Genomic DNA, 14,696 nt, shown 5'->3' with positions numbered 1-14,696 from the left:
GGGAAATGTGTGTTTTTGTTCTGCCACAAAGCTTTTCTGATGATGACTAACTTCTTCCTTTGAACAGAAAGAGGCTCTTAAACTAACTAATGTACATATAAATATGCACTTTACAAAGAGCGCCAAGCGAGGGAGGGGGAGAGAAGGGCTCCAGCCAGAATAAAAGCAGCTAGGCAAGATGAGCACATGCAGGCAGTCAGGACAGTCGTTCTTATTCTCAGTTTCTTGCAGCTCATCTGCTCTCAAGGAAGAAACACACACACACACACACACACACACACACACACACACACGCACGCACAGTTTCTTTTAACCATATCCACAACAGATCTCACTTGAAAGGAAACACGGCGAGTGATTTGGCATGAATGGGCATATTACCAATTTTCCAGCATCACTGCTGAATATTTATGTCGTGACGAATGACGACACTGGAGAGATTCTAACATGAAGCCCTGCCTTGTAAATCGTCTGGATGATGCTGTGTCAAAACAACACCTACCATAAATCAGAGGTTTTAAGACCAGTATTTCTTGTTTAAACACGCTACCTGCTCCGCAGCAGCGCTTGTGTGAACAGGCACAGATTAACGCATGCTAAGCACTGCCATTTTCCCTCCAAACTTATAGAGCTATAATTTAACAGGCCTGTTATTGTCAGAGTAATTTTGACAGTGCTGAAATATTATACGTGTTAAAATATGCATTTAGCGCTAACTCCAGTGGTCATTTGAACTGAATAAACAGACAGACAGGCATCCCTGCAATTATGCTCCTTCCCTATTGATGACTCTTTTCTTTCCTCCTGGCAAGGAAACGCTACGTTGACAATTGATTTTATAAGCAGTACAGAAAGACGGTCTTTCTGATAGTACAAGAAGCTCACCCTGTTGCTTTGGTTCACTCCTCACTTCTCCACCAGCTGTCCAGCAGCCTGCACGTGAGGGGTCCCCTTCCAGGTTGAGGAAACAGCCACAATTCCCCTGACTTCTGCCCTTCTGCTCCAGTCCCTCCAAAACACACATCCTAATTCAGGACATATGATGTTTGTAAAGTTGTCTATGGAGACTCACTTCCCAGCTGACTGAGCGGGGAATCTTAATCATGGACGCAACTCTAGATTTTTGATTAGGGAGGATACGAGAAGGTCTTCAAATCCAGGGTACCGTTCATGCTCCACACCTCAGTGACCACAAGAAACTTCCACCAGAAGAATAAAAGAGCAGCAGAGATGTCGGCATGTTTCTTTTTCTAAGGCTTTAGTTTTAACTTCATCCGTTTAAAAAAAAAAAAAAATGAGAAAAATTTGTTTGTTTTGTTTTCACCCTGTAAAATGCATAAGGGAGCACACACACATAGCACCGCAGAAAATCCATGTGACAAACACACTGGCCGCAATTCAGGACTAACTCTGTACTTCCCTGGGAGAAGAAACGAACACATCGACAGACTTCAGGGACTCGGTTTCCTAAAGCCAAAAGAATAAATTGAAAGCAAATAAATATTTATCTGGAATCTCAGATAAATATTCGATGCACTCAGCCACACCTTATGTCACCATAATTAGGAAAGGGAAGAAAGGACACCTAGGCACTCATCCGCTCTCCAAAATGAAGTTCAGAGGCCTGAGAGAAGGAAATGTCTCGCATAAGTCTGAGGAAACTCAAGGAACTGTGACATTCTCCCTAAATTTATGTTTTGGAAGGAGAAAGAAGCAGGTTGAACGAGCAACCAGAATCTACCCTTTAGGAATTAAAATATACCCAGATGAGAAGTCAGCGGCTGTCTAGTCCAATTTCTAGTCCAGAGAGTGTTAACTGGGAAATCTGCATCCTTCGTTTGAAAGGTTAGGTATTCCTAAATAATGTTGGGAATATTTCTTTAATGCTCCAAATATGATAAAAACAATGCTTTTTTAAATTCCCTATCAACACCTATCAAGTTACCAAAGACCTAAGCTATAAAAACGGAATTTCCAAGATAGCTTTAAAATCAGACTGCGTTTTGCCATGTCTGCTCTGACACACTATCTCTGAAATCCTGCAGATCATGCTGCCCTCTTGTGCCAGATGCCAAAAGCAGCACAGATTCTGCCCAGGCAAGGAAAGCCTGATTTACCTTTAAAAGAGAAATTGGTTCTTAATTTCGTAATGACTTACTGTTGACCTGGGATTTGCGTGACCCAGTTAGTAAGATCTGATGGAACTGAAATGGGGCTAAAATGGAAGACAAATTTTGAGAAGGAAGGGGCAGAGGTGACAGATGACATCTGCAAATGCACTATTCAACTCAAGTCACCATCAAAAGGCGGAGGAGGCCTGGGAAGAGCAGAATGTGAGGGTCTTTAACAGACATGATACCATTACCAAGATACATCCAGGAGGAGAGGATAAAAATCAGGATGAGCGAGAAGGAGGACAAGAAACAGAAGAGGAGGACAAAAAAAAATCTGGCTCTGGACATTCAAAGGTCATATACTGCTTTGGTTCAAATTTTACCCCAATGGTTTAAGATTAATCAGGTATGAAAGATGAGTAGACATAAGGAATCACATTATACAAACAAATTAGGTCCTCCTGATAAATCTTCATGCACCCATGCATGGGTTCAAGACAGAGAGGAACCTAAAGTCTTGTGACCTGGAGAGGGGTGACCAGGTTGGTAGCCGACTATCTGGAATGGGAAGTGGAGTCGGCATGTCATGACAGAAAAGAAACACGTGTGTCCAGGTTTGCCCGGCTCTTCTCTGTAACCCCAAATAGGTGAACTTCAGGTGTTGTCAGTATTTCTAGCAGCCTCCATGAAGGTCTGGATGGTAAGTGTAAAGTATTCCCTGCTAATTAGCAACAGGGATGAGCACCTGGAAAGAAGCGTGCTGAGAGAAATAGCACACCTGGCTGGAGTGCTCGTGAACAAACGGAGAAGACACTTGCACCGGCCAGAGCAGGGTCACTGAGTGGGAACTGCGGAGGAGGGTGGAAGGGACTCTGGTCAGACCTCAGGCCCAAGCTGGGCTGAGCTACCCCAGGTAGCTCCCTGCAGGAGGCAGACCCACTGAACTTGACCTGCCCCACTCTTCATACTCTGTCTAGCTTCCTGGACACTACCTGCTGGCAAAAGTCCTTCCTGTCTGAGCTCACAGGAAACTCTTACTGAGCATGCTCCAAAGAACTAAATATCAAGTCGAAAAAAGGTATGATTCCTCACCTGCCAGCACTTCTTATAAAACATACTCTGTTAATTCAGGAGGCATGGCATTATGGGTGGGTTAGCGGGGGTGGGAGGGCCTGTACACTTAGCATGTATATTGAATAACGCTGAAAAAGAGGACATGCCTGCCTTGCTACCTTAGGGAGCAATTCTTCTAGTAGATGTTAGATGAGCATTACAGTTCATAAATAAGCAGAGTGAACTGTGGGCCATAATTGATAGTTGTGGTATATCTTTCACCATTGTAAAAAGTACCGAAATTTTATCTAAATGAAAATTTAAATCTTAATGAGTCTTTAAGTTTATATTTTTGTTTTAAATCTACCTCTTGAAGAGTAAATGATATATGACTTCCAAACATTTTGGGCAAATCAGGCCTATCTTCATAGTATTTATCTGGGCTCTTATTTCACTGAAGGGATGAAGTCCTGATAATAGGTATGGGGAGAGAAGATGAAGGTCTGTGAGCTACTGTAAGGTTAGTGACCTCCAAGATTTAGATGGGGCCCCAAAACCCTGATTAAGAATTAAATCATCAGGGCTGGGGATTTAGCTCAGTCGGTAGAGTGCTTGCCTTGTAAGCAAGCACAAGGCCCTGGGCTCGATCCCCAACACCCAAAAAAAAAAAAAGAATTAAATCATGAGGAGAAGCTATGGGTCTTGAACTCAAAAGGGTCCGCTTAAATGGGCAGTCAGGTACAGAGGGAGGCCCATGAAAACAAAGGCAGTGCCCCTGAACGCTCTGTGTCAGTAGTTTTCAAGTGACTGGGAGAGTGGAGCAACCTTACAGCCCTGACAGATGGCACAGAAGCCGCCAGTCACTTTCCAATTACAGCCACAACCGCACCCTGTTATTTGCGTGGTCTCTGCAGTTCACAATTCTTTGCACTTCACACAGCACCTGGATTAAACAACAGTTTCTAAATAAACCTACACAAGATGCTTTCCAAAACAGTCTTATTTCATCCATACAACAATGGCACAAAACAGAAAGAGGAGGAGTTAGAATCTCCAGCCCACAGGAAAGGAACTTGAAGTTCAGGACACCGTCACCGTTGCTAACATTCACTGGCCATGGACCATGGGGCTAGGTTTGGCTTCAAGCACAGGCGACGAATAACCCTGCTTAATTTTCACAGCATTTTAATAAGGTTGGTATGAATATTATCCCCATTTCACATATGGGAACACTGAGACGCAAAGAAATTAAGTAACTAGTTGGTGAGTATTAATGTAACTACACTCAGTTATTATGATTAGTAACTAGAGCCACAACTGAACCCGGACAGTTGGCTCCCAGGTCCACACCTTCACCCACTACACCCTACTTTGAGATTTTCTGTGCAATGGGGACTACGTGCTTTGGTCTTAGTCACACAGCTAGTCAAGGGCCATGCCAAAGCTTCTCCTGTGCTCCCTCCAGACCTACTCCCTGTCAACCGTCACCTGCATAAGTGAAGCCAATCTGGGCCTCGCCACAAGTGCACTCAGCTGGCCAGCGTGAGGATACATGGCCATCCTAACCCAGGAACCTGGGTTGAGGAGGCTACTTCAGAAGCAAGGCACCCAGGTGGAGGGTCACAGGGTCACAGGACAGAGACATTCACCACTTGGAAACTATCAGGTACACTCATGTGGAAAAACTAACTACTGAGGATCTCCATGGCAAGTACCACAAACCCCCATGATGCAACCAAAGTGATTTCAAAACCACAACGAGTCACAGGTGACGGCAACAGCAGCATCAACAAAGGAAAGGAAAGGTTTGGGTTTTTTTTAAAAAACATACAGAATTAAAAGCTTTGACTGAGGGATGTTTACATTTTAACAATCCTAGATTGTTTTGTTTTTATTTTGGTGAAAGGGACCAATCCCAGGGGCACCACTGAGCCACATCCCCAGCCCTTTTTTATTTTTATTTTGAGACAGGGTCTCACTACGTTGCTTAAGGCCTGGCTGAGGCTGGCTTTGAACTGGCGATCCTCCTGCCTCAGCCTCCGAAGCTGCTGGGATTACCGGCGTGTCCCACCACACCCAGCAATCTTGGATTTCAGTTAACTCTTTACTACTATTTTGGGTAAACCTCATCATCAGGGCCTGCAGAGCTCAGTGGCTCCAGAAATGGACAAGCCTCCTGAGGAAAGGTTAGCACGCAGCCTTGCGTTCAGAGCGTTCCTCCAGAGACAACTCTTCCCCAAGGGGGCTGAGGCCAAGGTTGTGTGTCCACAGCCAATGTTTTAACAACTGTCTGACTCATTTAAACACATCTGCATGGAACACAGGGTACTTAAATGCCTCTGACAAATGAATTTCTAAAACATTCTGCAAAGTAAACATTCATTCATTGTTCCACACACATACAACTTCAAATAAAAGACTGTATGCTCCGGATATTATTTTCTGTGATGGGGGAAAAATATCAGTGAGGCTTTTGGTAGAAAACGAATCAACAGGCACAGTGATTTTCTCCCAGCATTGACTCCACTTTCAAAGACTGAAATGTCACCAGATCCTCAATGTGTTAACAGGACATATTTACTGAGAAATGCAGTGTCTGACTTACCTATTGGATTTCTATCAAAGAACAATACCGGGGCTTTCAGGATTGACTCAAACATTTTGTTGTGCAAAGTTTGTGAAGAATTCACGAGAACGTAGAATACCAACAGAGATCTTGCTATGCCGAAAAGGACCGTGGATACGGTTAGACCTGAAATAAAGAAACATCACTCAGAGAACACAGGATCCTTGCCTTTCCTTCCACAAAGCTAAAGCGGATCAGGTGGTCTTTAAGGACAGTACTAAATATATTCCAAAAAGCATCTGGACTTTACAAAAATATAATGTAATTACAAGATGCAGTGACAAAGAAAAATTAAAGTGGTTCATTCTCCTCCTATTGAAAGGAAACTACATGGGGGAAAAAGAAAGGTGTAAACTATAATTTCATTCCAGGTTTTTCTAATTCAATAACAAGTTCTATTGGAAATTCAGAATTAAGAAAAATAACTTAAAAACCTTGCCTTCTCCATATCCCAAATCTTACTACCTATAACACATCCTATAGTCTAATGTTGTGGTATGTTATGATACCAACACATGATACTAACAAGGAACAGGAGAAATGATTTACCTTTTCCTTGTAGAAAATGCCCAAGTAGCTTTAAAGAATTTGAAAATACCACATTAAGTTGCACACGGAAAAACTCTTAAATAACTGAATTTCAAGAAAATAGAAATTACATTTTAACAAAAGATAATTAATCTAAATAAGCAGCTAATCTGTTTCGTATAAATACAAAATATCTGTGAATGATCATTAACAATAAGACATGCATGAGGATCCAGTATGCCTGTTGACAGGTAAAGAATTTTCCTATTATCTTCCCCCTCCCCCCCTTTTTTTTTTTTTTGCCCTGCTGGGGTTCAAACCCAGGGTCTCAGGAATGCTAGGTAAACACCTTCCCCCAGAGCAGCAAGCCCTATCCCCCACTTAATGCACAATGCTACATACAGTGGCGATAACTTCTGTAATAAATATTTTCCCTTCTAACGACACCTCATGTTATTTAAACTCTGAAAGCTGTGCAAATGTCCAAACTTCATCAACAGGCATTTATTTGCCTTTGCCGCCCACCCCCCCAATCCTACTTGAATAAATAATAGAACCGGTCTCCTCTCTCCTCTAGGTCTCCCATCCCCCACCAATTCAGATGGTAAATAGCTGATGGCTTTAGATTTCTTAGCAAGAGATCAACAAAATGAGTACCAAGTTTCAGTGAGTAGCTTCTTACAGAGATAACTCACTCTATCTCTGAGGAAAGCTTGTACGAGAGCGTTTTCTGTGGAAATATTTAAAATTTAAAATGAGGATTTCCTTTAAAAAGCATGCAATGCTACATATATTCTATGCACTCTTGTGAAAACAACGCAAGTCGTTAATATTAGTCTGGCAAGCCAAATGTTAAATTAATCACACAGTTGGGGACGCGATAACATTGTGATCACGAGGTAAGAAAGAGAAGGAGCCCTAATTCCCAGACACTGGGTCTCTCCCTGCTTAGCTTCCCTCTTAAGTAATTAGTGAAGCCCGAGAGATGAGCAGTACACGGGAGGAAGCTTTGCATACCTGTGAGGGAATAATGCTTTTATTTGGGGGGCCTTGCTGCCAGAGGATTTCATCCAAGTTCAATAAAAGCCAGGGTTTATTCAGACAGAATTGGAACAATCCGAACCACAGGGTGGGGATCCGTTTCTAATCCCCTTGCCCATCCATATAATGATATAAGATTTAGCTAAAGCAACCTATTAGAATAGACAATAGCCACATATTTCCAGTGGCTGATTTTCTGAATGCTCAATCCTAGTTTAACTTTCAAAATCCAGTACAGAGCAAATTAAGAGTCTTCATTCAACCTCTTTCTTCTAGTAGATTTTAAAAATAATTATTCTAATTAATTCACAGAGTAAATGCGACTCAGACTCCTAATCTGTTAAGACATTACTGAATTACTCCTAGAAGCCCTAGTTCCCCACACTGGCTCATTGTAAGCATCTCAGGCTCTCATATAATAGACCAAATGATTAAACTTTACCTGCATAAATTCCTAAGTACCAGTTAAGATCTAGTTTCTGGGTTCCATTTCCTTCCCTATTGACAGTGATATTCAGCATACTTTGTTCATTTGCCCTATGGAACAGGAAGAAAAAGAAATATTAAGCTATAGATAGAAATTAGATAAACACCAAAAAAAGGGTCTCAATATGGATGAAATGTTTTATGCTAGAAAATGATTCCTGTCTCACACAGAGCTTTGTATAACCATCTTATAAAACTTAATTCGAATCATGACTTTTAGTTCTCAACATGCTGCTGACAATGAGACATGGGTAGAGACCCTTACGGTCACACTCTACCAGCAAGAACACTAATGTTTTCTTCAGGGAACTGTGCGAGGATGAGGAGAGAAGGCTCAAAAAAGTCCACCTTTTTCCCTGAACTCTGGAGAAGTGAGGCTTGGTACTGATTTTATAGCCTTTCACGTTCAACCAGAAACAACTCACCAGTAGGAAAGCCACCAGTCCTGAAGGACATAAGAAACCTGGAGGAGGAGAAAAAATTCCAGCATTGGCATGACTTACCAATTTGAAACTCTAAACCCCCACAATGCCCTTTTCCTCTAGAAGCTCTTTGTAGTGGACACATAATCCCAGCTAGCACCACTCCTATTGGTCTCACAGGCAGCACCTCCTTGAAAACCCCACGTGAACCGCAAGGTGCAGCACGCACAGCCTGGGTATGCGAAGATCACCCTGAGGCCCAAACGACTGTCATTATGTACCTGAGCTGCCATGTTCAGCAGAATGAGGAAGATGATGATAAACCAGGATGCCCCGGCTGTGAAGTAATTCTTGTAGACCTTAAAGCCGACTTTTCCTTCAGAACGGCTTTCCTCTGGTTGCACTGCCTGTGCGTTCTCTACCTATGAAGGGAAAAAAGCTGTTAAGAGACAAAGTAGTGCACAAGCTAGCACACCAGAAAGTTTCAGAAGTTGCCAGTGCCCCCTGCTGGCAAAGGGGTGGGAAAACAGGCACATGCAGCTGTAGGAGTCCAAAATGGCACCTCTTCCATAGAGAAGGGTGTGCAAATAGCTAACTGATGTGTAGAGGCATTTGACCTGGATTGACTCATCCCATCTCTAGAAGTCTCTCAGAAATAAGAGAATGGCATGGCTTTGCTTGAAGCATAACATGATTTTCAGCACATGACTGACATACCAAAGTTCAAGTGTAAATGCTGAAGCTTATACCAAAATCAAAAGATAACAACGTGGAAATGATGTGTCACTCTAGATTATGTATGTCAATCAACAATGGAAGTAGCCTTGGGTTCAATCCCCAGCACCACCACCCACAACAAATAAAACAAAGCAGAGGCTTAAAATGTTAGCCAAATACAGTAACTGAGTTCTAAGAGTTGGGGCAATGAAAATTTGGATAGAAGGAATAGTATGTTATCTCAAGCTGCTTGTCAGAATCATTCAGGCTCACAGATTTGGCCAGTGGGGGTTTAGCTAACAAAGAATATCTGTAATATATAATTGGACCTTTGCAACCATGGGTGCCACAACCACAGACTGAAAATGCCCAGGGGAAAAACAATGTACCTCTGTTGAACGTATACATATTTCTCCTTGTTGTCATTCCCTAAGCAATAAACCATAACAACCACAAACACAGCATCAATACTGTATTAGGTATTATGAGGAATCTAGATGAGATTTAAAGTATTCAGGAGGATATTCATAAGTTATATGCAAATACTGTGCCATTTTATGTAAGTGAATTGGACATCCTCAGATTCTGGTATCCTCAAGGGACCCAGAACCAATCCCTTCCCAATACAAAGGGGTAACTATTTTTAAGGGAGCTTTATGAATTCTGCCTGAAGGACTTCAAAATACATTATAGATTCACATGAGCTGAGGACATACTTGGCTCTATGCTGACCACTGGGCATTCAAAGATGACTAAGATATGGCTTAAAGATATATGAAAAAAATGTTCAACATCTCTAGTAATAAGAGAAATGCAAATCAAAACTACCCTAAGATTCCATCTCACCCCAATTAGAATGGCGATTATCAAGAACACAAGCAACAATAGGTGTTGGCAAGGATGTGGAGAAAAAGGTACACTCATACATTGCTGGTGGGGTTGCAAATTAGTGCAGCCACTCTGGAAAGCAGTATGGAGATTCCTCAGAAAGCTTGGAATGGAACCACCATTTGACCCAGCTATCCCACTCCTTGGCCTATACCCAAAGGACTTAAAATCAGCATACTATAGAGATACAGCCACATCAATGTTCACAGCTGCTCAATTCACAATAGCCAGATTGTGGAACCAACCTAGATGTTCTTCAGTTGATGAATGGATAAAGAAACTGTGGTATATATATACAATGGAATATTACTCCGCCATAAAGAAAGATAAAATTATGGCATTTGCAGGCAAATGGATGAAATTAGAGAATATCATGCTAAGTGAGATAAGCCAATCTCAAAAAACCAAAGGAAAATGATCTGGCTGATAAGCAGATGATGACACATAAAGGGGGGTGGGAGGGGTTAGGGTTGGGGTTAGGGTTAGGGTTAGGGTTAGGGTTAGGGTCAGGGTTAGGGAGGGAGGCAAGAATGGAGGAAGGAAGGACTGTATAGAGGGAAAAGAGGGGTGGGAGGGGTGGGGGAAGGGAAAAAATAACAGAATGAATCAAACAACATTACCCTATGTAAATTTATGATTGCACAAATGGTATGCCTTTGCTCCATGTACAAACAGAGAAACAACATGTATCCCATTTGTTTACAATTAAAAAAAAAAAAAAAAAGCCAAGGAAAAAAAAAAGAATATAAAGCAAAGACAGGAACTAACTGTAAAGGGTCTATCATGTGCTGGAAATTCTTAGGTGTTTGTACAAACTACTTCTGGCCTAACACGAACCATGGGAAAACAGGGTAAAAGAATCCCATCAACCATCTGCAGTGTCAGAACTTCACAACAAATAGGAAAAGTAATTGATTTAACACAGGCCACAGCAGAACTCAGCCTAAGGTGTTCTTTAAATTAAGCCTCTGGATGCAAAAGGGGAGCTAGGAGCCACCAGAGCAAGTAGGGATGACCAATAATAAAGTCAAGAATTCTGACATCAATGTCAGTCACACATCCCTTGGGAATGTCTAGCTGTATATCCACTACTGGTATCTATGAGGTTCTCCAGCCCACACCCAAAAGACAGTCCCAACCAGGCTTGCTCTCCTTTGATCTGTTTTAATTCTACCAACTCTGCTGAATAAGGCCTTGGAACCACAGAATTTACCCTGGCACAAATTGAAGATGCCATGAGCAGAGTAGACCAAAGACTCATGAGGCTCCTAAGAGCCACCAAAACCAGGACACATTGTAAGGTGAGCCAAACTCACATCTAGGCGCTCTGCAACACCATCGTTCAAAGACAGTTTAGAAGATTGCTGAGACCAAACAGAAGACTCAGAGAAGGTACGATTCCTCAGCGTAGGAGTCTCTGGAATTGGAGACTGTTCGGCTTCCTCATTTTCCTTCTTTAAAAGAGACCCAAAGTCGACTCCGGATTTCAGAAATTCAGTGTAAGTTCCCTTCTGTACCATTTTGCCCTAAAAAAAATAATTTCACAGAAATACATTTGCATGGGCTAATATTAATCTAATCCAAATGAATACTGATCGAAGATTAATTGGTCTTAAACTAGGATTGTCCTGAGGTATGAAATCCAGGTTGACAAATCTGGTATAACTTATTTCAATACATACCTAAGAATTCTGTTTTCTGCTAAGTCCTATGTTAGGTGCTGGGGGATATGGATATATATCTATATGTAGATATAGATATGCAGTGTGATTGTACATTAAGAATGGAGGTCACTGACATAAATACTACATTTAAGCAAGCAAAAAGCATAGAGGGGGAGGGGAGTAATCAGTATAGTATTTTAAGAGTACATGGAAAATGGGATAAGCCTCGTGTAGAACAGAGTAAATAGGGAAAGAGATTCCAGAAAAGACACCTGACTGACAAGGAGGCAGACATGGGCATATGTGTACAGGCAGAGATCGCTCAACAAGTCTCAGATGGCCACCTGCCCCTGCTGGGACAAGATGTATAAACTAGTCCTGGACACAGACCCTATGAACTGCATCCTCATGGTCTTAACTCTAAAACTGCCCCCAAATGAAAGAAAATCCCAACTGAAAATTCAAGGTGCATGTGACACTTCATCTCACATCTCCCCCTTACAAACTTAGAGAAAGTAATGTACAAGTATCTTCACTGCTTTTTCACCCCATGAAATGAGACTGATTTGATTTATTCAAAGAGCCACAAATAAAATATTAGACAAAATCCTGGGACACAAAGCAAATCAAAGAACAGAGCCCTGGATTTAAGGTTGGTCAGGTGGGGCAAGGTGGCCAGGAGTCCACCTGCTACTTCTGTCCTTGGATACCACCCCAGGTTGTCCACTGAGGAAAATCCCATAGCACCTTTGGGTTGTTTGTACAGGTAGATAACAGGAGAATAAAAATATTATTCCTGATACACTGTGTCTTGTTCCACTTAGGAAGTAAGATTCACAAGCTTGTTTAATGAAATGACCCCTTCTTACTCAGGATCAATGAGACACAAGGAGACTATAACTGGTATGGAGAGGACAATTTTCCTGAGAAGCCCGGTACTGAGACTTCAGAGGCCAAAACAGGCAGCCATTCCCTTTGCTATTAGAGAGGGGCCAGAAAAACAGCCAGGATGGACCCCAATCCATCCAAGGTACCCTACAGTGGACAACTGGTTGTTTGGGGGGATACTAGAACTGGAAGGTGTCCTCAAAATAAGCAGGAAGCAGGACCCCAAAAGCAGTCCCCATCTGGGGACTGGTGGCAAGGCTAATCTAACACCTACTGACTGTGCGCTCATCCTATTACTGACATTTGGGTTTTACCATACCAGTTTCAACCCGGTGCACATAAAATTAATTGTTTTCAAGTTTGAGGAATCCAAGCTCTCTATTCCTAGAGGAAGAGGGAAGAACTGCCACACTGTTACTGACGTGGTAGCTACTTTGTGTTTTTATAATTCTCCTGGGGGTGAGAGATTCATTTGACAGAGCCTTGATTGACAGGTTCCTCAGTGTGCTTTATTAGGTACATTGAATATCCAGGAGGCAAAGATTTTTGCAAGAACTCTGCCATCATTATATAAACTGTTTACTGCACTAATGTGAAATTTCTCTCTGAGAATGGTACACACAGATATTGTGAACTATGGCTAATAGTCGCTGTGTGTCATTTCTATAATTTTACCAAGAAATTGTGGGAGGGTGCCATGGTTCACGAATGGTTTAATAGTGTTTCCCAATGGTCTGCGGTGTTTGAGAACTTGCTCCCCAGAATAGTATTCTTAGGTCCCGGAGGTATGCCCTCAGAAGGGACTGTGGGACCTCAGTCTCTGACTTCCTATTTGGCCATGTAAGCTCTTCCCCACACACACCTCCTCTGTGATGTGACTACAGCTTTGTCGGAACTAAGCCAACACCTGCCCTATCACCTCAAATATTGTGTACTAAATAACCTTTTGTTCTTTACAAATTAGCTTCCTCAGCTATTTTGTTGTAGTAATGCAAAGCTGTCTAATACAGAGAGGAAATATGAAAACATGTGAAGGGTACTACAGGGACTGTTTATGACCTACAGGGATGAATGACCAATGGCCTGCTACAAATGACAAGGATTAAAGGATGCTAAGGCATAAAGCAAGGGTGAGGAAGGATGCAAAATTTGAAAATTCTAACTTCCACCTCCCCAACCACACTTACACCATGGGTTGGATGGTGACCCCCAAAAAGGCAGGTTCAAGTCCTAAATTCTGGTATCTATGAATGTGACCTTATTTGGAAATTAGATCTCTGCAGGTATAATCAGGTTAAAATGAGGTCATCCTAGAGTAGGGTGTGTCCTAAGTCCAACATGACAGATGTCCTCAGAAGAAACCCAGACAGACACAAAGCATGCCACGTGACAAGAGAGGTAGAGACTGAAGTGCCCCAGCTCCAAGCCAAGGAGTGCTAAGGACCACCACCAAAGGTAGAAGAGGCAGGAAGGGTTCTCCCCAAGAGCCTTAAGACTGAGCATGGCCCTACCAATACCTGGACGTCAGACTCGCAGGATCCAGAACAGAGACCATAATTTCCTGCTATTTTAAACCATCGGTTGGTGTTACTTATGCGGACAGCCCTAGCAAACTGATCCACTTTTGAACTACAAAGACTTCTAACTGCTTCTGCTGTAGTCCCTCCAGCACCAAGAGGGTTCTTTAAAAAAAATTTTAAAAATCACAGATCAGACCACATCCTTCCCCTGCTCTGAACCACACAATAGCTCCCATCCCAATTCCAGGTCCATGCCCCAGAGCTCTGGGCCATGTCCTGTAGCACCAGGTCTCCCTGGTGCCAGATGACCTCCTTCTTCAGGACCAAGCTGCAGGGCCCCCTCCCTCAGATGCTCCTCCCTCAGCATCTATAGCACTCAGGTCCCCACAAGGCAACCCCCAACCCTCTATCTTGACCACCGTATCATCCCCAGGAAGAATGAAAGTTCCACCATTGCCAGGATTTTGTCTCACACATCACCACACAAGCTCCATACGAATCAGACACTTGGAAGCACCTGTGCAGTGAGACTGGCAAGTGGCTGTACCAGGAAGGTGGGAGCTCAGCTTTCCACCTGTGCGCTTGTTATTAACGCATGGTGCTCTTTAGGAAAATGGTGGGGAACAATCAAATGGGTGCACAGGTGTCATAATATCTGTAACTTCCAAATAATCTCTTCTACTTAAGTCATGGAAAAGGAAACAAAGCTTTTAATTATCTACCTATTATTCTTATTATCATTAACCATT

General features: G+C 42.5%; 1 protein-coding gene across 9 annotated transcripts in view; it reads right to left on the bottom strand.

The window, feature by feature from the left end:
- Abcc4 (ATP binding cassette subfamily C member 4) overlaps positions 1–14,696 on the bottom strand; it is a 230,969-nt gene that overhangs the window by 110,476 nt on the left and 105,797 nt on the right. For all 9 annotated transcript variants that reach the window (XR_007108738.1, XR_007108739.1, XM_047552596.1 and 6 more), the window contains 5 exons: positions 11,192–11,401; positions 8,552–8,692; positions 8,274–8,311; positions 7,805–7,899; positions 5,773–5,919 (listed from right to left, as the gene is read on the bottom strand). Coding sequence is in view for 7 of the 9 variants with exons in the window: in XM_047552596.1 (XP_047408552.1) it covers positions 5,773–5,919; positions 7,805–7,899; positions 8,274–8,311; positions 8,552–8,692; positions 11,192–11,401 (631 nt within the window). In the remaining 2 variants the exon portion in view is untranslated. The remainder of the gene's footprint in view (positions 1–5,772; positions 5,920–7,804; positions 7,900–8,273; positions 8,312–8,551; positions 8,693–11,191; positions 11,402–14,696) is intronic.

Source organism: Sciurus carolinensis, chromosome 5 (genome assembly GCF_902686445.1).
Source record: "Sciurus carolinensis chromosome 5, mSciCar1.2, whole genome shotgun sequence".
Lineage (NCBI taxonomy): Eukaryota > Metazoa > Chordata > Mammalia > Rodentia > Sciuridae > Sciurus > Sciurus carolinensis.
Note: the sequence above shows the minus strand (reverse complement) of the source record. Positions and strands in the feature narration are given on the sequence as shown.